The sequence below is a fragment of the Eleutherodactylus coqui genome, chromosome 4 (genome assembly GCF_035609145.1).
Source record: "Eleutherodactylus coqui strain aEleCoq1 chromosome 4, aEleCoq1.hap1, whole genome shotgun sequence".
NCBI classification, from domain to species: Eukaryota; Metazoa; Chordata; class Amphibia; order Anura; family Eleutherodactylidae; genus Eleutherodactylus; species Eleutherodactylus coqui.
Genome location: NC_089840.1, coordinates 106351413 through 106371984, shown reverse-complemented (window position 1 = coordinate 106371984; position 20572 = coordinate 106351413). Strand labels below are relative to the sequence as shown.

Here is a 20572-nt window from a genome sequence, read left to right as displayed (position 1 = left end):
TTACGAAGTCACATGGAAACAATTTAACTCGGGACAAACCAAGCCACAAATTACCTAAACCACCAAGAGAAACCACAATACAAGTTAAGCCATTAAAGACGCATAAAAGGAATTGCCAACAGCTGTTCTTTGTTTTCCTTGTATAAAATGCATTTGTTACCTTTATGTTAGAACAGTAATGTCAGTACGGGGCCTTCTCCCTGCCCTTAGTATCGCATTGTGTACTTTGGAGCTAATATATGACTGTGTGGTGCTATCAGTGCTTACTCTGCATTATCTTATACTCATCTTAAGGAGCTTTTACACGAAACAATTATCATTCAAATAATCACTAAATCTTGGGAAAATTAACATTAATCGTTCAGTGTAAACATGGCCAACAACTGATGGATGATTGACAATTTCCTTATTGTTCATCATTCGTCATCTGCCAGTCTATTCCATGTAAAAGGCAATCGTTCAGTTGTTTGCAAACCACTCCCAGACATTTCCTGACTGCCGTGATCGACCAACGATGGGCTGAGCAAGCTATAATAAAAAACCGTAAATAATTATCTGAGTGCATAATCAGACGTCGTTTGAAAGCAAACAATTTGTTCGCTTATTCCAACGATCAATTGCTGCACATATAAGGACCTTTACAGTATGTCGCATCCTTTAGAAGCTTACTAGTAGTTATTAGGAAATTATGGTACCAGTGTTTGTGGTGGCACAATGTGCCACACAGCTGTGTTACATAGTACATCCATTATACACACAGCACATCCTGGTGGCTGCTGTTATCCAGTATACAGTACTTTCTACCAAACTGCATAATGGCTCCTCCCACAGTTGTGACATCACCGCAGGTCCTTCAGCTGGCCGGATCTCTGTGGTGGAGGTAGGTCAGTGTCTCCTGTCAGGACTGCAGAGTTGTGTGTGAGATTAAAAAGGCGTAGTTTTTCTTATTTTATTATTTTTGTCCTCCCCTTTCAAGAGCTTTAACTTTGTTCCTCTTCTGTCAGTCAGGCTCTATGTTTTATATATAACTGTAAGACCTGCAATGACGTTACCAGGGGCAGAGCGATGACGTCACCAGGGGCAGAGCATGAGAAGCACCCACACATATACATATATACAAATGCACAAGTGGTCATTAGTAGTTTGATAATTGTTATGGTTTGCAGATTTATCGCTATTATTTTAGTCTGACAGTATTTTAGAACACGGCACTTTAAAGGAGTTTTTGGAACTAAATTATCAGCGAAATTTTGGCAGAATAGGTCATCAATATCTTATCAGTAGAGGTCTACTGCTTGGGAATCCCACCAATCAGTTGTTTGAAGAGACTATGGCACTCATTCAATCACTACGTGGCCTGAGAACTGCTCAGTCCCATTCAAACTAATGGGATTGAGCTGCTATACTAGGCATCACTGCTATAAAGTGGTATGCAGCGAAGAGGTTAGTTCTGTAGTCAAACTACTAACAACCTCTTGTCCGTTTGTATGTATGTATGTGTGTGGGTGCTTCTCATACTTCGCCCCTGGTAACGTCATCGCAGGTCCTACAGTATATTAAAAAAACACAGAGCCTGACAGACAGAAGAACAACAGTTAGGGCTCTTGGAAAGGGAGGATAAAAATAACAAAATCAGAATAATCAGAATACAACTAAGCCGTTATTATCACAGACACAACTCAGCGGTCCTGACAGAAGACACCGACCTACCTCCACCACAGAGATCTGGTGGGCTGAAGGACCTATGGTGATGTCACTGCTGTGGAAGAAGCCATTGTGGAGTTTGGTAGTAAGTACTGTATACTGGATAAGCCGACAAAAAAGTACCAGGACCTGTGATGACATCAACGTCATGTGATCACATGTGTGGGTGGAGTCAGGGATCACATGACGAAGGGCTGATCACTGTATCCAGGATGTGCATGTAATGTAGTAAAGCTGTATCTGCTGTGAATATCACATAGCTGAGCTGTGTCTGTGATGTGCATATCGTGTAGCAGAGCTGTGTATGTGATGTGCATTTCATGTAGCAGAGCTGTGTCTGTGCTATGCATGTCATGTAGCAGAGTTGTGTTTGTAACATGCGCATGTAATGTAGCAGAGCGTGTCTGTGCCATGTATGATATGTTGCAGAGCTGTGTCTGTACCACACATGTTAAGTAGCAGAGCTGTGTCAGTGCTGCACATGTCATGTAGCAGAGTTGTGTCTGTGACGTGCATGTCATGTAGCAGAGCTGTCTGACATGCATGTCATGTAGAAGAGCTGTGTCTGTGATGCACATGTCATGTAGCAGAGCTGTGTCTGTGACATGCATGTCATATAGCAGAGCTGTCTAATGTGCATGTCGTGTAGCAGAACTGTGTCTAATACGGATGTCATGTAACAGAGCTGTGTGTGTAATGCACATTTCATGTAGCAGAGCTGTATCTGTGATGTACATGTCATGTAGCAGAGCTGTGTCTGTGCCGCACATCATGTAGCAGAGTTGCTAACACGCATGTCATGTAGCAGACCTGTGTCTAACACGCATGTCATGTAGCAGAGCTGTGTGTGTAATGCACATTTCATGTAGCAGAGCTGTATCTGTGATGTACATGTCATGTAGCAGAGCTGTGTCTGTGCCGCACGTCATGTAGCAGAGTTGCTAACACGCATGTCATGTAGCAGACCTGTGTCTAACACGCATGTCATGTAGCAGAGCTAAGTGTGTAATGCACATGTCATGTAGCAGAGCTGTGCTGTGATGCACATATCATGTAGCAGAGCTGTGTCTGTGACATGCATGTCATGTAGCAGAGCTATGTTTGTGACGCGCATGTCATTTACCAGAGCTATGTGTGTGACGTGTATGTAGCAGTATTGTGTGTCTGACTTGCATGTAGCAGAGCTGTTTGCCACATTGCGCCACCGTAAGCACTGGTACTATAATTTCCTAATAATTACTAGACTCTTGAGGCTGGGTTCACACAGGGCGGATTCCCGTCTGAAATCTCGCGGTTTGGCCGCAGCAAAAACCGCGAGATTTCCGCCGGGAGAACCGGCTTTGAAGCGGCCCGGCCGCATGCTTTTCCGTTGCGGCCGGCTCTCCCATAGAGGAGAGCGCGGCCGTGACATAAACAAACAAAAAAACGAAAGTAAACAGACATGCTGCTTCTTTTGGAACCGCGGATTTACCGCAGCGGATTAGCCGTCCCGTGTGGACGAGGTTTCTGAGAAACCTCGTCCACATGGCTGGCTAGTCCCGAGATTAGCGGCCGCGGGCGGTTTTGCCGCGGGCGGATCTGCTGCGGCAGAACCGCGGCAAATCCGCCCTGTGTGAACCTAGGCTTAGGCTGCCTGTCCACAGGCCCTGCAGTATCCCATGGCGGATCTTTGCCGCGGCACCCGCCCGGGAGCAGAAGCCGGCAGACAAATCTGACAGATAGGCTCCCCACGGAGAATCGCGACAATTCGTAGCATGCTGCGATTTGACGGCCTCGAGCAGAGAATCGCTATGATTCTCCACTCATGGACAGGGGGGAAGCGCTCTTCATAGCAACGCTATGGAAAGCTTTCACTGTGTTCCCTGCGGACGGATTATCGCCGCGGGGAATGCAATGAAAATCCGCCCGTGGACAGGCAGCCTTAAACAGCTGATCAGTGGGAGTTGCGGGCAGTTGACACCATTAATCAGATATTGAACATCAATATGATGTCCCGGAAAATCCCTTCAACTTCTTAATTGTTTTTCTTTGCCCTTTGTTACGTATAAGATATCAGTTTACTTACCTATATCCAGTTGCTTACCTAGCACATACATTCTTTATATCATGAGTGGTAGGTGGCAGATATTGATAAAGACAGACAGTCCTCTGCAAGGAGAAATTGACTTTTTTGTATACCATAACGTAGGTTTTTCTGACATGAGAAAAACTGATAAATCAGTAGCAGGATATAGAACTGGATGGGCCAGAGGTCAGAATCATAGAAACACCATGTTGCTGTCAGACGCGGCCACCCACGTCACTGTGCATAGCGAGAACTGGACAAAGCCTGAAGGGAATTAGAAGGGTCATAGTCGGTCAGGAAACAGAATCTGGGCAGCGAAACTCAAACAGAATTGAAGACAATGCCAATATGAAGCCTAAGGATAGACCACAACGAGATGTAGGATCAGGCAAAAATGTTTGAGGCAGAAACCAGTGTAGTCTTGCAGATTAGACTGAGTACTTGGAAAAAGTACTATTTTAGACAGTCTTTTTTTTATATGCACTGTTGGGTCATATGTAAGTAAAAGAGGAAGTTGTTCCCCATATTATTGTAAGGCGCAACCCTAAGGGGTTAAAATGTTGTCACTGTAACTTGCTCCAAAAATTACACCAATTATGCCCAATTTTGGCACATAGGAACTTAGCATGCCCAGTAAGAACTTTCTAGAAACTGAAGCTTTGGTTATAAAAGAGACTTTTTTGTATTGAGTTACAGTGGAGAAACACTAGTGAGCAGAGTGAGCTGGAGGTGCAGCTGCCTGTGAGGGGAAATTGATGGAGCTGCTGAAAAAGTAATTGACTAAAGACTGCCTGGTGTCTGGAGCTGACAGAGAGAGAGACAGTGTTGTATCTCCAGACCAGCGGGGCAACCTGGACAGTGACAAGAATCTATGGAAATCATGGTGGAAGAGCGATCCTGACCCTGGACTAGCTTGGGTTGTTGAAGTGAGTACTCCCATGTGACATATTGTAAGTGAGGCTAGCCTGAATCTGACAATAGGTGTGCACAACAAGGAAAGGGTTAAAGACAGTTTGTTAGCAGGCCTGGTGCTTAATCCTGGGATACTGACTGTGTTAGTTATAGGGACACTATACGTGAATACGAGAACCAGCTTTTCTGAGAAACTATATGGCAGTGTTAACCCTTAAGGGGAAGCTATTTTGCTGTGTCATATAGCCTATAACCGGACATTTTGTGAAACTAGAGATGAGCGAGCACGCTCGGATAAGCCAGTTACTTGAGCGAGCCTCGCTCCTCTCATGTAACTGCATTCTTTGCAGAGCAGGCTTAGGGGGGGAGGGGGGAGCGGGAGGTAGCGGGGGGGGGGGGGGGGGGGGGAGATTGAGAGAGATCTCTCTCACTCTCTCCCCCCACTGCCCCCCCAAGCATGCTCGGACAAGAATGAAGTTACTCGAGAAGAGCGAGGCTCGCTCATCTCTTTGTGAAACAAATAATCGTATGTTTTAGAATTAGTCTGAACAATGATGAAATACTGACTGGTTAGTTATCAGTGGTTAAGAATAAAATGCAAAGATAGGGTAAACGGCACGGAATGTGCAGCAAGGTGCAGCTGATGTTAACATTGAAATTCCCGCTTTGATGGGTTCTTATATGAAAAGCCAATAAATTATTCAGAGTCTCCGAAGAAGAGTGGGATAGATCCTGTAGTGAACTGTCAGTAGGACAAACATTTCTGACAATATTCTTAATTAAATATTAATATAAATGAATGAAGAAAGTATTATGTTTCAATGGCAAAACCTGATATATATCACTTACATGTCCTTCTAACGGTTATGAGATATATCCTCACTTCAGTGCAGTGCTGGTGAATCCATATGGTGCATGGGGGTGAGGTGTAACCAGAATACGGTCTCTTACTTGTAGGGGGTGTCCAGGCTTTAAAACTGATGGTCTATCAGGATTGGCCATCAATAGCTGATCATGGGGGTCCTCTGCCTAGTTGATAAGTACTGCAGCCTCTTCAGTGTATACACGAGTTTGATCCTGTTTGCACAGGGGCACTGTGACCTCTTTGATCAGCTGTTTGTGGGGGTCCTAGGAGGCAGAGCCCCTACAAATTGGATATTAATGGCCTATCCTGAAGATAGACTCAGTTTTAAAGTCTGGATAACCCCCTTATGGTTGTAAAATATTTGTCTGAATGAGGCCTTAGAACACTTTACATTTTAAAGGAATACCAAACATTCATAATGTACAAAGAAACCCAATCCCACCAGTTCCTTCCTTATTATTCTCTGTAATTACTTCTTCCCGTGACATCACACCTTGGCTACTACAAAATGCCAGTGATTGTCTGTCCGCTGTTTTTAACACTGTTGACTGTGTAAAATTGAATCTCTCAAAAACTGAATTTCTTGTATTTCCACCCTCTACTACCAACCTAAACCTCATATCTTCATCTCAGTCTGTGGTACCACCATAATTCCTCGGCAGCGTGCCGACTGTCCTGGGGTGACCTTTCTTTCACTCACTTGCTCGCTCATGTCAACTGCCCCTCAAAAATATCTCCCAGATCTGCTCTTTTCTCACTGTGGAGACATCAAAAACTTATGGTCACCCTTATCTACTCTCGGCTTGATCATTGCAACTCACTACCGATTAGTGTCCCCCTTACTAAACTCTCCCCTTTCCAATCGATCCTGAATGCAGCAGCCATCTTTTTGTTTAGCCACTACTTTGATGCCTCCACCCCGTGCCAGTCACTGCACTTGTCGCCTGTCAAATATAGAATACAATTTAGTCATCTCTCTCATCCATAAATCTCTCCACAATGCTGCATCGCTCTATATCTCCTCCCTCATCTCTGTCTACTACCCTACTTGTGCCCTCTGCTCTAATGACCTCAGACTTCTAAAGTTCTTCTTTAATCCAAACCTTACACTTCCGCCTCCAAGACTTTTTTCCAAGCTGCACCAGTTCTCTGAAACGTGCTACCGCCGACAATCAGGTTCATTCCAAATGCTGCTCTATAAACATGTATCACAGAAAGGGAAATATAAAAACAAACAATCACTGAAAACGGTCATATACTTTCTGAATCAGGAGAGCAAATATGTGCATCACCTCAACATGCCGGCTGCCAAACTACCAAATAAGGGAGCCAGTTACACCTGTGAAGGACACCAATGAGACAGCCACTCACACAACCTCCCAATAGAGGGGTGTGGTCTCTTGGTGTATACTCCCACATAGAGTAGATACAAAGTGTCAGACCATTCTGATACATGTACAGGTGTAACTGGCTCCCTCATTTGGCGGTTTGGCAGCCTGAATGTTGAGGTGGTGCATATATTTGCCCTCCTGTATCAGTAAGTATATAGCCGTTTTTAGTGATTGTCTGCCCTGTAAACATATCTTTTTAGGGAGGCCTACCGTATTCTCTAATCTAATGCTTTTCCATCTCCCTGGCTTCTACACTCTCCCTTGGACAACTGACCCCTTTCATCCCACTGCATCCACCATACCACATCTTACACTTCTCCCCTGTTTATACACAAACAAGGCTGGTGATCGACTCACACAACTTTATGTATACATGTATAGTACCCTATATATATATAATCCCACCCCCCACCGCAGTACAGAACAAGCTTTATACCTCTTGTGTCACCCCTGCTTCCTTATAGTCTGTAAGCTCTTGTCAGTACAGCCCTTAGCCTTATTGTTCATGTTGGCTGCACATCGGCTTAATACTATATGATGTGACTTTTGATTCTGTGTATGTTTGCCCTGATTTGTAAAGCGCTGCAGTATATGTTGGCACTATATAAAGATTACTATAATTAACACTGAAAAATATAACTTCTATTTCTGATCTAGTAGTTTAGCTATGTCACACCCTCGCCGCCTCCTCACAGTCTAATGTAAAACAAGTGGTTGCAGCAGGAGCCTCTCCCCTCTGTTGTGCCTATGGTAGGATGCAAGGATTATTAAGTCCCACCCACCCATTTGGCTAAGCCCACCAAAAAAGGAGAAGATCAGCCAGAAATTAACCATTTAGGACCGACCATATAGCTAATTTCCTCTTCAGTTTTATCATATATAATTATATATATGACAGACAGCTGTTGAGATAATTAATCATCCAGATCTTGGATTCTGCTATACTAAGGTATTTCACAAGGACAATCGCTTATTGAGAATGAAAACTTATCTCCAAAAAAATCCTACTATTCCTCATAATGCAGATTCAGCTTCGTGACCCTTCTTTTTTTTTTTTTTTACAAAGGAAGCATATTATGCCGATTTTGATTAATTGCAATGACTATGATCACTTTGAGCATTTATATGTCTCCTGCTAATAGCCATGCGTCCTGTCAGCATTTATGACACTGTAAAGCAGAAAACAGTTTTTCATCTCATTGAAGTGTCATCAGGGTTTAGTTAGCAAACTGAGAAGTATCCGTGCATTCACTTTCAAAAATGCCCACTGAATATTTTAACAGTTCGGTTCCCACCATATATTATTTTAGAAGATCGAGTAATAACATTTTAACTTTCATAACCTATATTTAGGGAGGGTTTAAATATTGGGTAATGGGATACATCCTTTTGGTAATATGAAATATGACTTAAGGCCTACTCACATGGCCGTAGTTTTGGGTCATGTGCTGTCTGAGTGTTCTACGGACAGCACACAGCCCCTAGGAAGCTATTCACACGGACACGTGGTCTATGTTAAAAAAAAATCACTATAAGAATAGGACATGCAATGTGCAGGGTCTGTAGGGATCAGACAACACAGGAACTGGTGTTTGTGTGCTCTACAATGCAAGTTGCACGGCCTTACACATCTCTAACATTCGTGATCAGATGTAAGCCCTTCTTGTGTGTTGGCAACATAAAAAAATGGATCCGTTTCAGTCTGAATCCACATTAGAATGGTAACATTGAACGATCTGAGTGACTTCGAAGACCTGATCATCAATGCTAGACTAGATTTTTTTATAAACTAGTCAATGAAGTAGGAGATCAGCAGCACATAAGAATATTGATTTCCTTATGCTGCCTTACCTTCCTGTTTTGACTAGATTTCATAAACTGTCCACGTTGTGGGGTTTTCTCATGCAATGATGTCAAAAGTATACCAAGAATAGTGTGATTGAGGAGAAACATCCAGCGAAAGAAGATCTCGGGAATGTAAGTAACTAATTGACAAAGGGGGTCAGAAGAGGATGTCAAGAATTGTTCTGATGAACAGGCAGTGTACAGTCAGGCAGATTGGAGCTGAATACTGCGCTGTTGCTCTGTTTCTGAACACACAACTTATCGTTCTTTACTACAGATGGGTTATAACAGACAACTAGTTCGAGTGCGATTGTTATCTAGGAGAAACAGAAAGGCAAGACTCGAGAAGGCAAAAATTGGATCACTGAGCAGTTGGAAAACATCGCCTGGTCAGATGAATCCAGTTTTCTATTGCAGCAAGCTGATGGAAGGTCAACATTTGGCGCAAGCAGCATGAATCAATGAACTTTTCCGGTTAGGTGTCTACTGTTTAGGCTGCTGGAGGTAGACTAAACTATGAGGAATGTTTTCTTGCACAACCTGGGTCTTCTGATACCGGTGGATGGACAACGCAACAAATTTATGCAGCTGTGAAGGCCAAAGGAGGTCCAACATGTTACCAAATAGGTGTCTCGAGTAAAATGGCCATTCAGTGCCTTCCTTTGCATGTGTGGTCAGCATTAGTAATGTCACGGAAAAATGTGATCTGTTCTGAGGACAAAGGTACTGGTCTTAGCCAGTACCAGAAAGGCAGATTTAATAAATGGATCTTGACTATATACTTAATTACAGTATATAACCTGATTGATTGAAATATTAGTAGGTTCCAAATGTGCTGCATTTTTTATAACATAGCTGTATGATATACAAATTGAAATGGAAACCTTTTCTGTTCACAGCTTTGTGGTGTCCACTGACATCAAATAAATGAACGGACAATGCATTTTCCAATTAATGCATTTTGATAGCACTATAATTGGCTACAATTTATTTTCTTCTTTTCAATGCTTTTTAGCTCTGCCACAGCTATGACCCCTGACTCCAACTTTGCTGCAGTAAAAAAATGCTAATACTCACTTTCAGACCCTTTTCTTATACTTTAGGCTTGGTTCACCTCTGTTTTGGAGCTCCGTTTTGAGCCTCCGCTAAAGATCCGGCACAAAATACCATACAAAATGGCACAACTTACTACTCTATTTTGTCTGGTGAAATACCGGAGGGCATGCTGGAAACCAGACGGACCCCATTATATGAAGGGGTCTATCAGTTTCAGTACTTCCAGTTTTTCATTTGCTTGACTCCTAGATGAAAGCAGAACATGGGGAATGCACAGCACTGGTAAGTATAAGGATATATTTCTCAAAATTACCAGAAAGACAGAAAGTAAAATAAGCATAGTATAATATAGTTGTTGCGGCGGTGCTGGGATTGCTGCTGGTTTTGGAGATGTTTCTACATCTTCTGGCTCAGTGGGTGTGGTATTAGGTGTGATGTGCTTAGTCGCTCGTGTGGGTAATTTTCAGGGCTATTTAGCTTGGCCTGAGACTGATCTGAATTGCTCTTGATTTGCAGCCTCTCTCTGGCTGGGCTAGCAGTCAGAGCTTAGTCCTGGATCACTCAGTTAACTGCTGCATCTCAAGCTAAGTACTGCGCTTGTTTGCATTTCTAGTTTTTGTTTTCTTGTGTTATTTCCCTTTCCAATGTAGGGTTAACTAGGCACATGGTGAGGGCCATCCTAATTGGGACGATCGCCCTGCTTTTAGGCAGGTCCCTTTACTGTGTTTAGTTTTATAAGGACAGGGTTTCCCATATTTGTTCTGTTTTTGTTTTGTCATTGTTCATTTGCATTTGTGGGAGATCTGCGGGTGTCAGATCCAGTGCGTCCTGGTTGCATGCGACAATAGTATAATAATAATATATTACTATCAAGTAAACAACATGAGAAAAAGAGGGTAATCTAATAATTTTGATAAATATGCACAAAAGCAATTCAATCTTAATAGGGAAATGTCTGGAGTCCCTCTTCAATCCCAGAGAGTAAAGCCACAAAGTCCACACTGAAGATGGGCCAACCCCATGGGTTCACAGTATAATTGTTAGTATAGCAATTGCTTCTTACCTGCTCATATATCACCAGGGCATGTAGCATGAGTTCGTATGTAATAAATTGCTACTAACATGCGCCTCTGTGTATTTGTAAAAGGGGTGAGCGGTGCCCTGCTCCTTTCTTACCAATAAGAGCAACTCAGCCGCTCTGGTAAGTGGCCACATTGGCAGCACCAGGCTCCGCCACCTGTCAGACAGGACAGAGGGAGGAGGAGAAAGGGAGAGACACAGTGTGCGCCAGATTAAGAGACGCTCCAGGCGGGACTTAGAGCGCTTTTTAGTGCTGGAGAGAGGAGGACCCATTCCCTCCAGAAGATCCAAGAACCTTCCAGGCACAGCAGACACCAGGTACAAAATATAGTGGCAGTGTGTTGCAAGGGCAGCAGAGTAAGTGCAGAGCTGACGGAGAGAAGGCTATTGACTGTGAGAAAGGGCACCCGGAGAACAGAGAGTGGGCCAAGCTGAGCCAAGTGCCAGATTGTGAGGAAGTCCCGGAGATCTGCTATCAGCACTGTTGGAGAAAATAGGGAGAAGGATCCAAACAGCCCAGGAGAACAGGAGGGCCACCTCATATTGAAAAGGAACCCACGAAAGGAACAGAGAGTAGCATTTCCAACCCTGCACAATGCTGCAGAATCACTTTGGTCGGTAGAAGCTGTAACTCCCACTCAACAGATCCATAAGTAAGGCCAAACTCAACTGAGACTGTAGGTGTGCACACCGCTATGGCCAGACAGAGTTAAAGCCCTTTTACATGCAATGATTATCACTCAAAATTTGTTCAAATGCGCGAAAGTGAGCGATAATCGTTACATGTAAATGAGTGGCCATCATGTACTATTCGCTCACTTGTCGTTTATCGCTGAGTTTTAGCCTGCATACAAATGGTTGCTCACATGAGCAAACAACATACAAGTGTTTACTTAAGCTAATGAGGGAAACAGAGAAAATTTCAAACTTTTATCTGTACGTTTAAATGTTCAGCATTTTATGCAAAAAAGTTGTAAATTCGTTCAGTTGTTTCAAACGATAATCGTTGCATGTAAAAGGGCCTTTAGTCAGCAGAACTGCTGTGGGAAGTAGAGGTTACCTGAAGGACACTGAACTATTGGCAAGTTTCTGGTGCTCTAGTCCCTCTTCTTTGAGTCACGTTGCCCCGAGTATCGAGCAAACCCTGAAGAGATGTTGCAAGTGTATACAGTAATCAGTCTTTCTAATAGACTATATTGGATTTTTAACTCCCAAAGGGAAGCTGTGCATTAATTTCCATAACCTGTACTTCTCTGAGGCAGTATCATTATTAGTCAAGCATTATTGATGTTGTTCACAAGGTATTATTGTTATTATGGATTGCTCAAAAGGGTTTATTACTCCTACATTTTAGTTAGCAATATATAGCACATAGGTATTTAAAGGTATAAGCTGAATTGATTAACCAGTATTATTCCATTGTTTATTTTTATTTCTGTGTTCTCAAATAAATATTGTACAGTTTTGTTACTTCATCTGCTGCATCGTATCCTAAAACGTATATCGCTAGATCTCCTCCCGAGACATATTTTTATGATATCCAAGTCTGCACAATACATCTAGTAAGTACTGTACAGCCATTAGCAGGTGTAGATGTTCTTTTTCTCCGTTATATCCAGTTGCTTTGCTCACATTAATACACTTGGGGCACAGTGTGACTATGGAAATAGCGTATGTTATTCCCTGGCTGATACCTGTCATCTACTTTCTGATTATCTGTTGCTCGATACTATAATTATGTGCTCTCTTTTGCGTCTTCCCGTTATCTATTGTAGCATGTGTCAGCTAACACTATAATCTGTTTACATCGTAGTGGCCCTTTAATGTGATAATTGATTATATGCCTCCCACTTGTGTGTACATTCTGCTGATATCAATCATTTTACAGGTTTGTATATATCAATTACAGATAAAAGCACTACTTGTAGGGAAACCTGAGGTTACCAACTACGAAGGCCCTGGTGAGGTTGAAACTTTGTGTGCATCGCTCTATGCATTTATATTTGCTATGTGTCAACTGCACATTTTTAAAGAAACAGTAATCAGGATGCACATCAGAGAGTTTTATGGTATAATTGTGGTGGCTGAGTCCATGAAGCGTAATGCTTTGGTAAAGGTTTGATTGCTTGGTAATAGTGATTTTTTCATCATTGTTTATATATTTTGATTTTATCTATAGGGTTGGAGGATGGGAGTCCCTCAACTTAATTGCTGTCTGGTATAATTTAAATTATCTAGGCCTCAATGCACAGTCTGTAATAGGGCCACTGCCTACAACGTATGTGCCATTTATACTGCTGGTGATGGAGGGGCCTGTAAACTCACAACTACTGCCTCTGCACCCCCCTATAGCTGTGCTGCTAGCCTTTTTTTTTTTTTTTCCTTCAATAACCCCTTTCCTGGGCCATCATAACATAAAACTACATTAAGCAAGTAATCAGCATTAGTGTTCACTGCATCACCGAGCTATAAATATTCTGTATCCAGCAATTTAAACAGGTTGTACCAAGCTTACAAGTTATCTCCTATCTGCAGGATACGGAATAACTTGCTGATCAGTGGGGGTCTCAGCAGCGTGCCCAGGAACAAGGGTTACATGTGCCCCTTTGCTTGTTACTGAGGGGTCATTTCTTTCCCTACAATGACGTCAGAATAAATGGAGCGCTGGCCGAGTATGCGCTGCAGGTGCTTTATTCATTTAATTGGGGCTGACGGAAATACCCAAGCACTTGCCTCTAGGCTATCTCCACAGTCCCATATGAATGTGATAGGAGCTGCAGCGCACTTGCGGCTGCAGTGCGCCATCCATTTTCGCTTTCACTGCGGGGGTCCAGTAATCCCACAGTAAGGAGGGCAGGGGACATAAGGCCTCCAGTCTTGGCATAGGGGGAGGTCGGGGGAAAATCTCATTGGCGAAAACCCCACAATTAGCAAGGGGATAGCTTGTGATCTTGGTATAACCCATTTAAGGTGGTCATATGCATTAGATCCATATCAACTGAAAACATTATCGGGGGAGGAAGGGGGGTGGCAAGGGGGAAATCCTGATAATTCTAATGTGTAATGCCTGCTGATTCACCACCAACTACAGATATTGGGAGAGATAAGGGTCAACTGCCTGATTCTTTTGTACTCAGGAGATAAGCTGCTACCGGAGGTCTTTGACAATGGCTTTCTCCCCTCTAGTAATTGTGAACATATGCACACTTGGCTCAGCGAATATGTGTATAGGAGTGCTGAACCAGGTAGCTATCAGCCAAAAGAGTATTCATGAAACAGCTATCTAATGTGTATGATCAGCCTTAGAGCGGTTGTCTGGGACTTAGGACCTCAGGATAGATGATTGGCAAGGGTCCACCACTCGGAATCCCTGCTAATCTCCAGCCCCGCTGACAATGTGAAAGAGGAAGCATTGTTAACATTACAGCTGCACGGTTTGGTACTAGAGACACGGCTTCCATTAAATTCAATGGGAGTTGTGCTTGCAGTACCAAACGTGGCCACTGTAGTACGGACAGAGCTATCTGCTTCCAGCACAGTCCGCACTGACAGCAGATCCAGGAATTGGTTGATCGGCAGGGGTTCCGATTGGCAGACCCACATTGATCGAGTATTGATGACCTTTTCTGAAGATAGGTCATGAATTGTAAATTGACAACTCTTTAATGCTTCTGTCCTGTACCTTATTACAGAGGTTATTCTACCCTAGAGCCACATATGTAATCAGAAACGTATTGAGTTATAATATAGCGCCATAAGCTTCCGTGGTTATTATCTGATGGCTCCACACAACCCGGAGCATGTCGAGATGTAATACAGACATGTGCATGTGTCTTTCCTCTCGTCGTTTTTTTCTGATTTTGTGAACCTGTTACATTGTGTTTTCTAGGTCATCACTTGGTCTGGAACATATGATCCTGGAAGAGAACGAAGCAAGGTACTTTTTTCCCCCAGTAATTATTTGATGACAGTTTGTCTGCTTCTTGAATGCATTCCACATAGGACGGCCTGACAGCTGTGTCTGGATTATTATTACAACACCGCTCGCGCTGAACATTGCGGGGTTTGACAGCTTGCATTGTCTGCTTGCAGGGAACACGATTTTCTATCTGAGCCAGATTCAGTGTGAAATACGTTGGGGCTTTTTGTGCTAAAGGCTTCTTGTTATCAGAAAAGTTTCATTTATGTCAATGAAAACATTTCAAAACATTTATTTAGGATTCGTTTGTTGACTTTTGTACCTCGTGCGGCGCCGCTGTCTGGTGAACATGCCACCACTTCTAGGCTACTTTCCAAAACAGCGTAAAATGTATACAGTCGTTCCACACTAAAATCTACAATATCTGCACGTGATTTCGGTGCAGAACTAGCGTCAGATTTCTCTCGTTGGATTGAAATGAATGAAATTTGTGGTTAAAGCGTATGCTAGTGCATGCTGCGGATTGGAAGATGCCTGCCAAGAATCCGCTGTAGATTTTGTTTTCTACTGTGGATGAATGCGGTTTGTTAAAAGCCCATCCACTGATATTGTACCGTAGTAAGGAATGATTATCAGAAGTGAGCGATCATCATTCTGTCTAAACACAAGTAAACGACGAATGCGAATTGTTCATGTTATGCAGGCAAAAAAATCATAGTTGGCTCGTTCATTTATCATTCGGTTTAGGCTGCATCCACAGTGTTACAAATCGCATGTATATAGAGCCCATGCTTTCCTGTGGGTTCTTCCACACGAGCGATGTTTTATAGCCTGTGACAGTGCAAGACTACAAAAGCGTGGCATGCTTTATACAGCTGTGATTTACAATTTTTTTTTTTTAAGCCCATGTTTCCCTATGGAGTCTTCTTATGTGTTGCATTACATGAAAATGCAGTTTTTATAGTAGGAAATCCTACTGTAAAAGCCCTAAAATAAGCCCTCACTGCATAAAAAAAATACATCACCTCTCAGGCGCTGTCAGCTCCCGTGAAGCTCCGGCAGACTTATTTGAAGTTCTCCGGCAGAGCTTCCTGGTCAGGACTTTGAAAATCCCTGCCTCCAGGAAGCTTTGTCTCTGATTGGTTCTCGAGAGCCTCGGGCTTAGCCAGTAAGAGCCAGCGCTCGACAAACCAATCACAGCCATTCAATAAATGGCTGTAATTGGTTCATCAAGTGCTGGCTCTGATTGGCTGATCGCCATGGCGCTCAGCCAATCATAGGCAGCGCTTCCTGAAAGTGCGGATTCACAAGTCCCTGAACAGGGAAAAATGCCTGAAGGCGACTGTCAAGATCAGGGAGAAGACGCGCCAGAACTTCTTAGGTAATGTATATGTTTTTTGTTATGCAGCTAGGGCTTATTTTCGGGGTAGGGCTTGTAATTCAAGCCTTCTCCCCCCTCCCCCCCAAATCCTCGCACGTGGTGCTACAAAGTCGTGCAACTTTGTAGCTACACACAATTGCGTTATCACTGCGAGAAAACACAGCAATATCGGCACAGACCAACGATGCAATATTGCTGCGATTTTCTCGCATTGAAATTGCATCGCCCATGTGGATGTGGCCTTAAACAGATCTTGTTCCGTCTTTCACATTCGTTTACATAGGTACTGAACAATTCTGAACGATTCGTGTTTGAACAAGCCAACAATGCATTTGCATGTCTAAACAGAGTGCATAAGCGAAAGAGCTAGAGATGATGTTACCCACTCGTTTGCCTGTTCAAATTGGCCTGTCTAAAAAGATTCTTAGTTGCTGATTGCACAACTAAGACTTTGCAACTAGTACATGGTATCTGAAACCAGACATATTGGCAACACTAAGAAAATCTTCAAGGTGATTATTGCTATTTTCCAAGTATGATTCAGAGGACAATTCTTATATGTAATAGGCAAAATAACAATATGTTGCAACAGACATATTCATCTGGTGGCCCTTTGTTAGTAGCATTATAGTAACTGGGTAGCTAAACAGGGTTGTAAAGCAAGGGCTTTGAAAAATGGTGTGAGATACCTAGGGAATGTTGCATCACTGCAGCTCTGGAAGGCTTTGTACACCTTTGCATTCTCTTTTTTCGCTCAATGTGTTTTTCGAAATGAAGACTTTTTGTAATTTGTTTGCATTTTGTTTTGTTTGATTTCTATGCTTCTATTGCTTTCCAAGGCACTGCAGACTGGAGGACTGAAATCTTAGCAAATTCTGTCAGTCGGAGTAAGCTGAACTAATACAAAGGGCTCTATGACAGTGACCGGAGATGGTAGAGGGGAGCAGAGCAGAGAAAGCTACTATTACAGAGGGCTGGAATTCACTTTCAGTGAATGTTCTGCATTTTTCAGTAGTGAAGGGGAACAGGACCAGCAACTACTCCGAGAGAGGATGAGATAGATGGAGATATATTGTGTGATATTGAGGGGATATGGCTATGCTACACAACCTCTGAAAAAGGAGAGGGGAGTAGGAACTTAGTCTGTGCTCTTTCATGAGAGAGACCAGCTGATCAATGCTGGAAACACCCCCAAGCCAGAAACTTCAATGCAGGAGAGCCTGCAAACCAAATATGTGGCTTTCTAAAAGCATGAGAAGGAAAACTCAATACAAAAATAAATAAGTGCATCATTTTTTAGCAGGGATATAGTAAGATATGTGTGTATTCATTTTTCATGCACAAATGTTTCCATCGCCTTTAGCTTCTATGTTAGGTGATTATTGCATATCCGTAGCATATGCTATAAATGCCTAATAAGTAAGGGCCCCTACTTCTGTTATCCTTGAGTATAAGGGAAAGAGGGTCTTGTGATACTTGTTTGTTAATTTAAAGCGGCAGCGAGTGGCTGCTTTTACAGTTGAAATCAATGGAAATTTGGCTGTACTGGAAGTTACGGTGCTTGTCTACAAATTTATTATAATGAAGGCAGTGCAGAGAAATGACTGGTATTGTTCTAGATTTACAGCGGCTCATGCTGTTGTCAGCTATGGTAGCTGTGGCCAGCATTCTGTAGGATTTATTGTGATTGGCATTTTTCAGCTGCCTGGCATTGTGGTTGGCACTCTTCAAAGTTGACGTTGCTCGTACTCTTCTGGACTTGGCTGTCTCTGGTCTGCCCTCACTGTGGCTGTCACAATTGCGGGAGCATTGCCTATGGCCATAATATAGCAATCTGTGGCCGATTCGGTCCTGGATTCACCACAGCTTGCTTTTTTTATGGGGGGTCCTTTAAATTTTCATGTAAAAGTAACACTCTTGTTGGCTCTGTGACACTGTGCCATCTAAATAGACATTGGAAGAACATGTACCGTTTGTAATTTTGTACTTCATATCGCTAAAAGTTCTATAGGTGGTGACAAGATGACTCGGCTGTAGGGGCGATATCGGTGGAATAGGATGAGTGTTTTCCTTGAACGCAGTCACAATGCCACCTGAAGGTTTTCCCGTTGGATCATATGGAACGGTCTGAAGGACAAATCATGCCCCATATTTTAGTTCCAGCCTTTTATCAGTGTTAATTGTGGACCCTGGAAACAATTTCTTGACTAGAAGAAGCAGAGACACAATAAAGTATTCTTCTTTTCTCCACCTCTGACATTTCTGGTTCTACGAAAATAAAGGAATTACTTTTTGTCGTATTGGAATTAGCTAGTGCAAACAATTCATCACTGCAAGATTTCTCGAGCTTGCCGCACAGTGATATGACAGCTGTTAACTCTGTAATGTTCAGCTTCACGAGGAAAGAAAATAAGTGTCCTGATAAGACCCCGGCTCAGTGAGAATTCAGGTATTGTGCAGGGATATTTTTATTTCAAGCAGGGAATTCTATCAGGAAAAAAAAATTGCCATCATTTCGCTCAGGGACATTAATATGAAATTTCTATTCTTATTTTTTTCCCCATTGGTGTACCCTTCAGCATTACATATTTAGGTTGTTTTCACACTGGCATCGCGATTCTTTTTTTTTCTGGTTTTCAGAGTAATAATATAGCAGTAACATAATCCTCATGGATCCTATTACCATAGACTCACATGTAGCATATATGGTGTATATTTTTGTGCGGAAAATACGCAGCGCACAGGGTCGGACTAATCGTGGCATAAATGCAGCACTTGCTCCAAGCCCCATCATCCGCTAATGTTAAGGTAGGCCCCCGTATACCTGCTCTTCAGCAGGCTATGTAAGCCCCAAACACTACTTATCACTAGAGATGAGTGAGCACACTCGTTTAAGGCTGATGCTCGAGTGAGTATCGGTCTTTTCGAGTAACTAATTACTCGTCCTAACACCATGCGGGAAGGGGGGGGGGGCGGTGGGTGCCGGGGGGCGGCGGGGGGAAGAGTGAGAGAGATCTCTCCCCCCACCTGGCTCCCCGCATAGTGCTCAGACGAGTAATCAGTTACTCAAAAAGACCGATAATCACTCGAGCAGCAGCCTTAAATGAGCATGCTCGCTCATCTCTAGTTATCACCAGTTTGGCAGATATGGTGAGAAGCAGTTGACCCGATTTTGTGGTCATATAAAAAAAACAAAAAAAAAGGCTATATAATCACCTCTCACAGAGTGATCCCCCAATCTTCTCCAGACCAGTGGTCTTCTCTGTCTTCATGGTCTTCCAGGGTCAGCGCAGTCTTTATTGTAAGAGCAATGAACTTATGGAACCCTCTCCTGAGGACGTGGTGATGGCAAATTCGATAAAAGAGTACAAGAGGGACCTGGAAACCTTTCTTGAGCAATACAATATTACATGTTATATCACTGATTACTTCAGAAGTGTTGGTGATCCGATTACTAGATTTGGATCTGGAAAGAATTTTTTCCCTTAAAAAAGGAAAATTGGCTTCTACCTCAGTGTTTTTTTCCTTCCTCTGAATCAACATTGGGAGGTAATAGGCTGAACTGGATGTATGTATGTATTTTTTCGTCCTTACCCGCTATGTTACTAAGTGACAGATCTATATGTCAGACATGCAAATTTTGCCGCTGATTTGTCACCTAGTGTCCACTGTGGGAATTACACTCCATGTGCATGTAGCTTTAAAGGGGTTGTCCCGCGAAAGCAAGTGGGATTAAACACTTCTGTATGACCATATAAATGCACTTTGTAATATACATCATGCATTAAATATTGGCCATACAGAAGTTATACACTTACCCCCCCCCCCCGTGTTGGCGTCCCCGTCTCCATGGCGCCGACCGAAGCCTTCTTCTGCCTCGATTAGACGCGCTTGCGCAGTCTGCCTCTTCTGTCCCGCTGAAGGGGCCGCTCCGGCGTGCTCGCGCCGCACAGCTGGTCTGCGCATGAGCAGAAGACCTGTGCGGCGCGAGCACGCCGGAGCTGCCCCTTCAGCGGGACAGAAGAGACAGACTGAGCAAGCGCATCTAATCGAGGCAGAAGAAGGCTTCGGTCGGCGCCATGAAGACGGGGACGCCAACACCGGGGGGGGGGGGGGGGGGGTGAGTGTATAACTTCTGTATGGCCAATATTTAATGCATGATGTATTTTACAAAGTGCATTTATATGGCCATACAGAAGTGTTTAACCCCACTTGCTTTCGCGGAACAACCCCTTTAAGGCAGTAAGGTAGTGAGTTCTCTTAGGATCTGTTACTAAACAGGTCCATCATAGCCATCATGGATCTTTGAAAATAGCAACAATAACAAAAGTATGATTGAAGCTTTTGGTGCGGC

The 20572-nt window shown here is 43.2% G+C and overlaps 1 protein-coding gene across 1 annotated transcript in view; it reads left to right on the top strand.

Moving 5' to 3' along the window:
- LOC136625606 (uncharacterized) overlaps positions 1-20572 on the top strand; it is a 532926-nt gene that overhangs the window by 440749 nt on the left and 71605 nt on the right. Inside the window, exon 11 of the mRNA XM_066599945.1 lies at positions 14808-14855. Coding sequence (XP_066456042.1) covers positions 14808-14855 — 48 coding nt within the window. The remainder of the gene's footprint in view (positions 1-14807; positions 14856-20572) is intronic.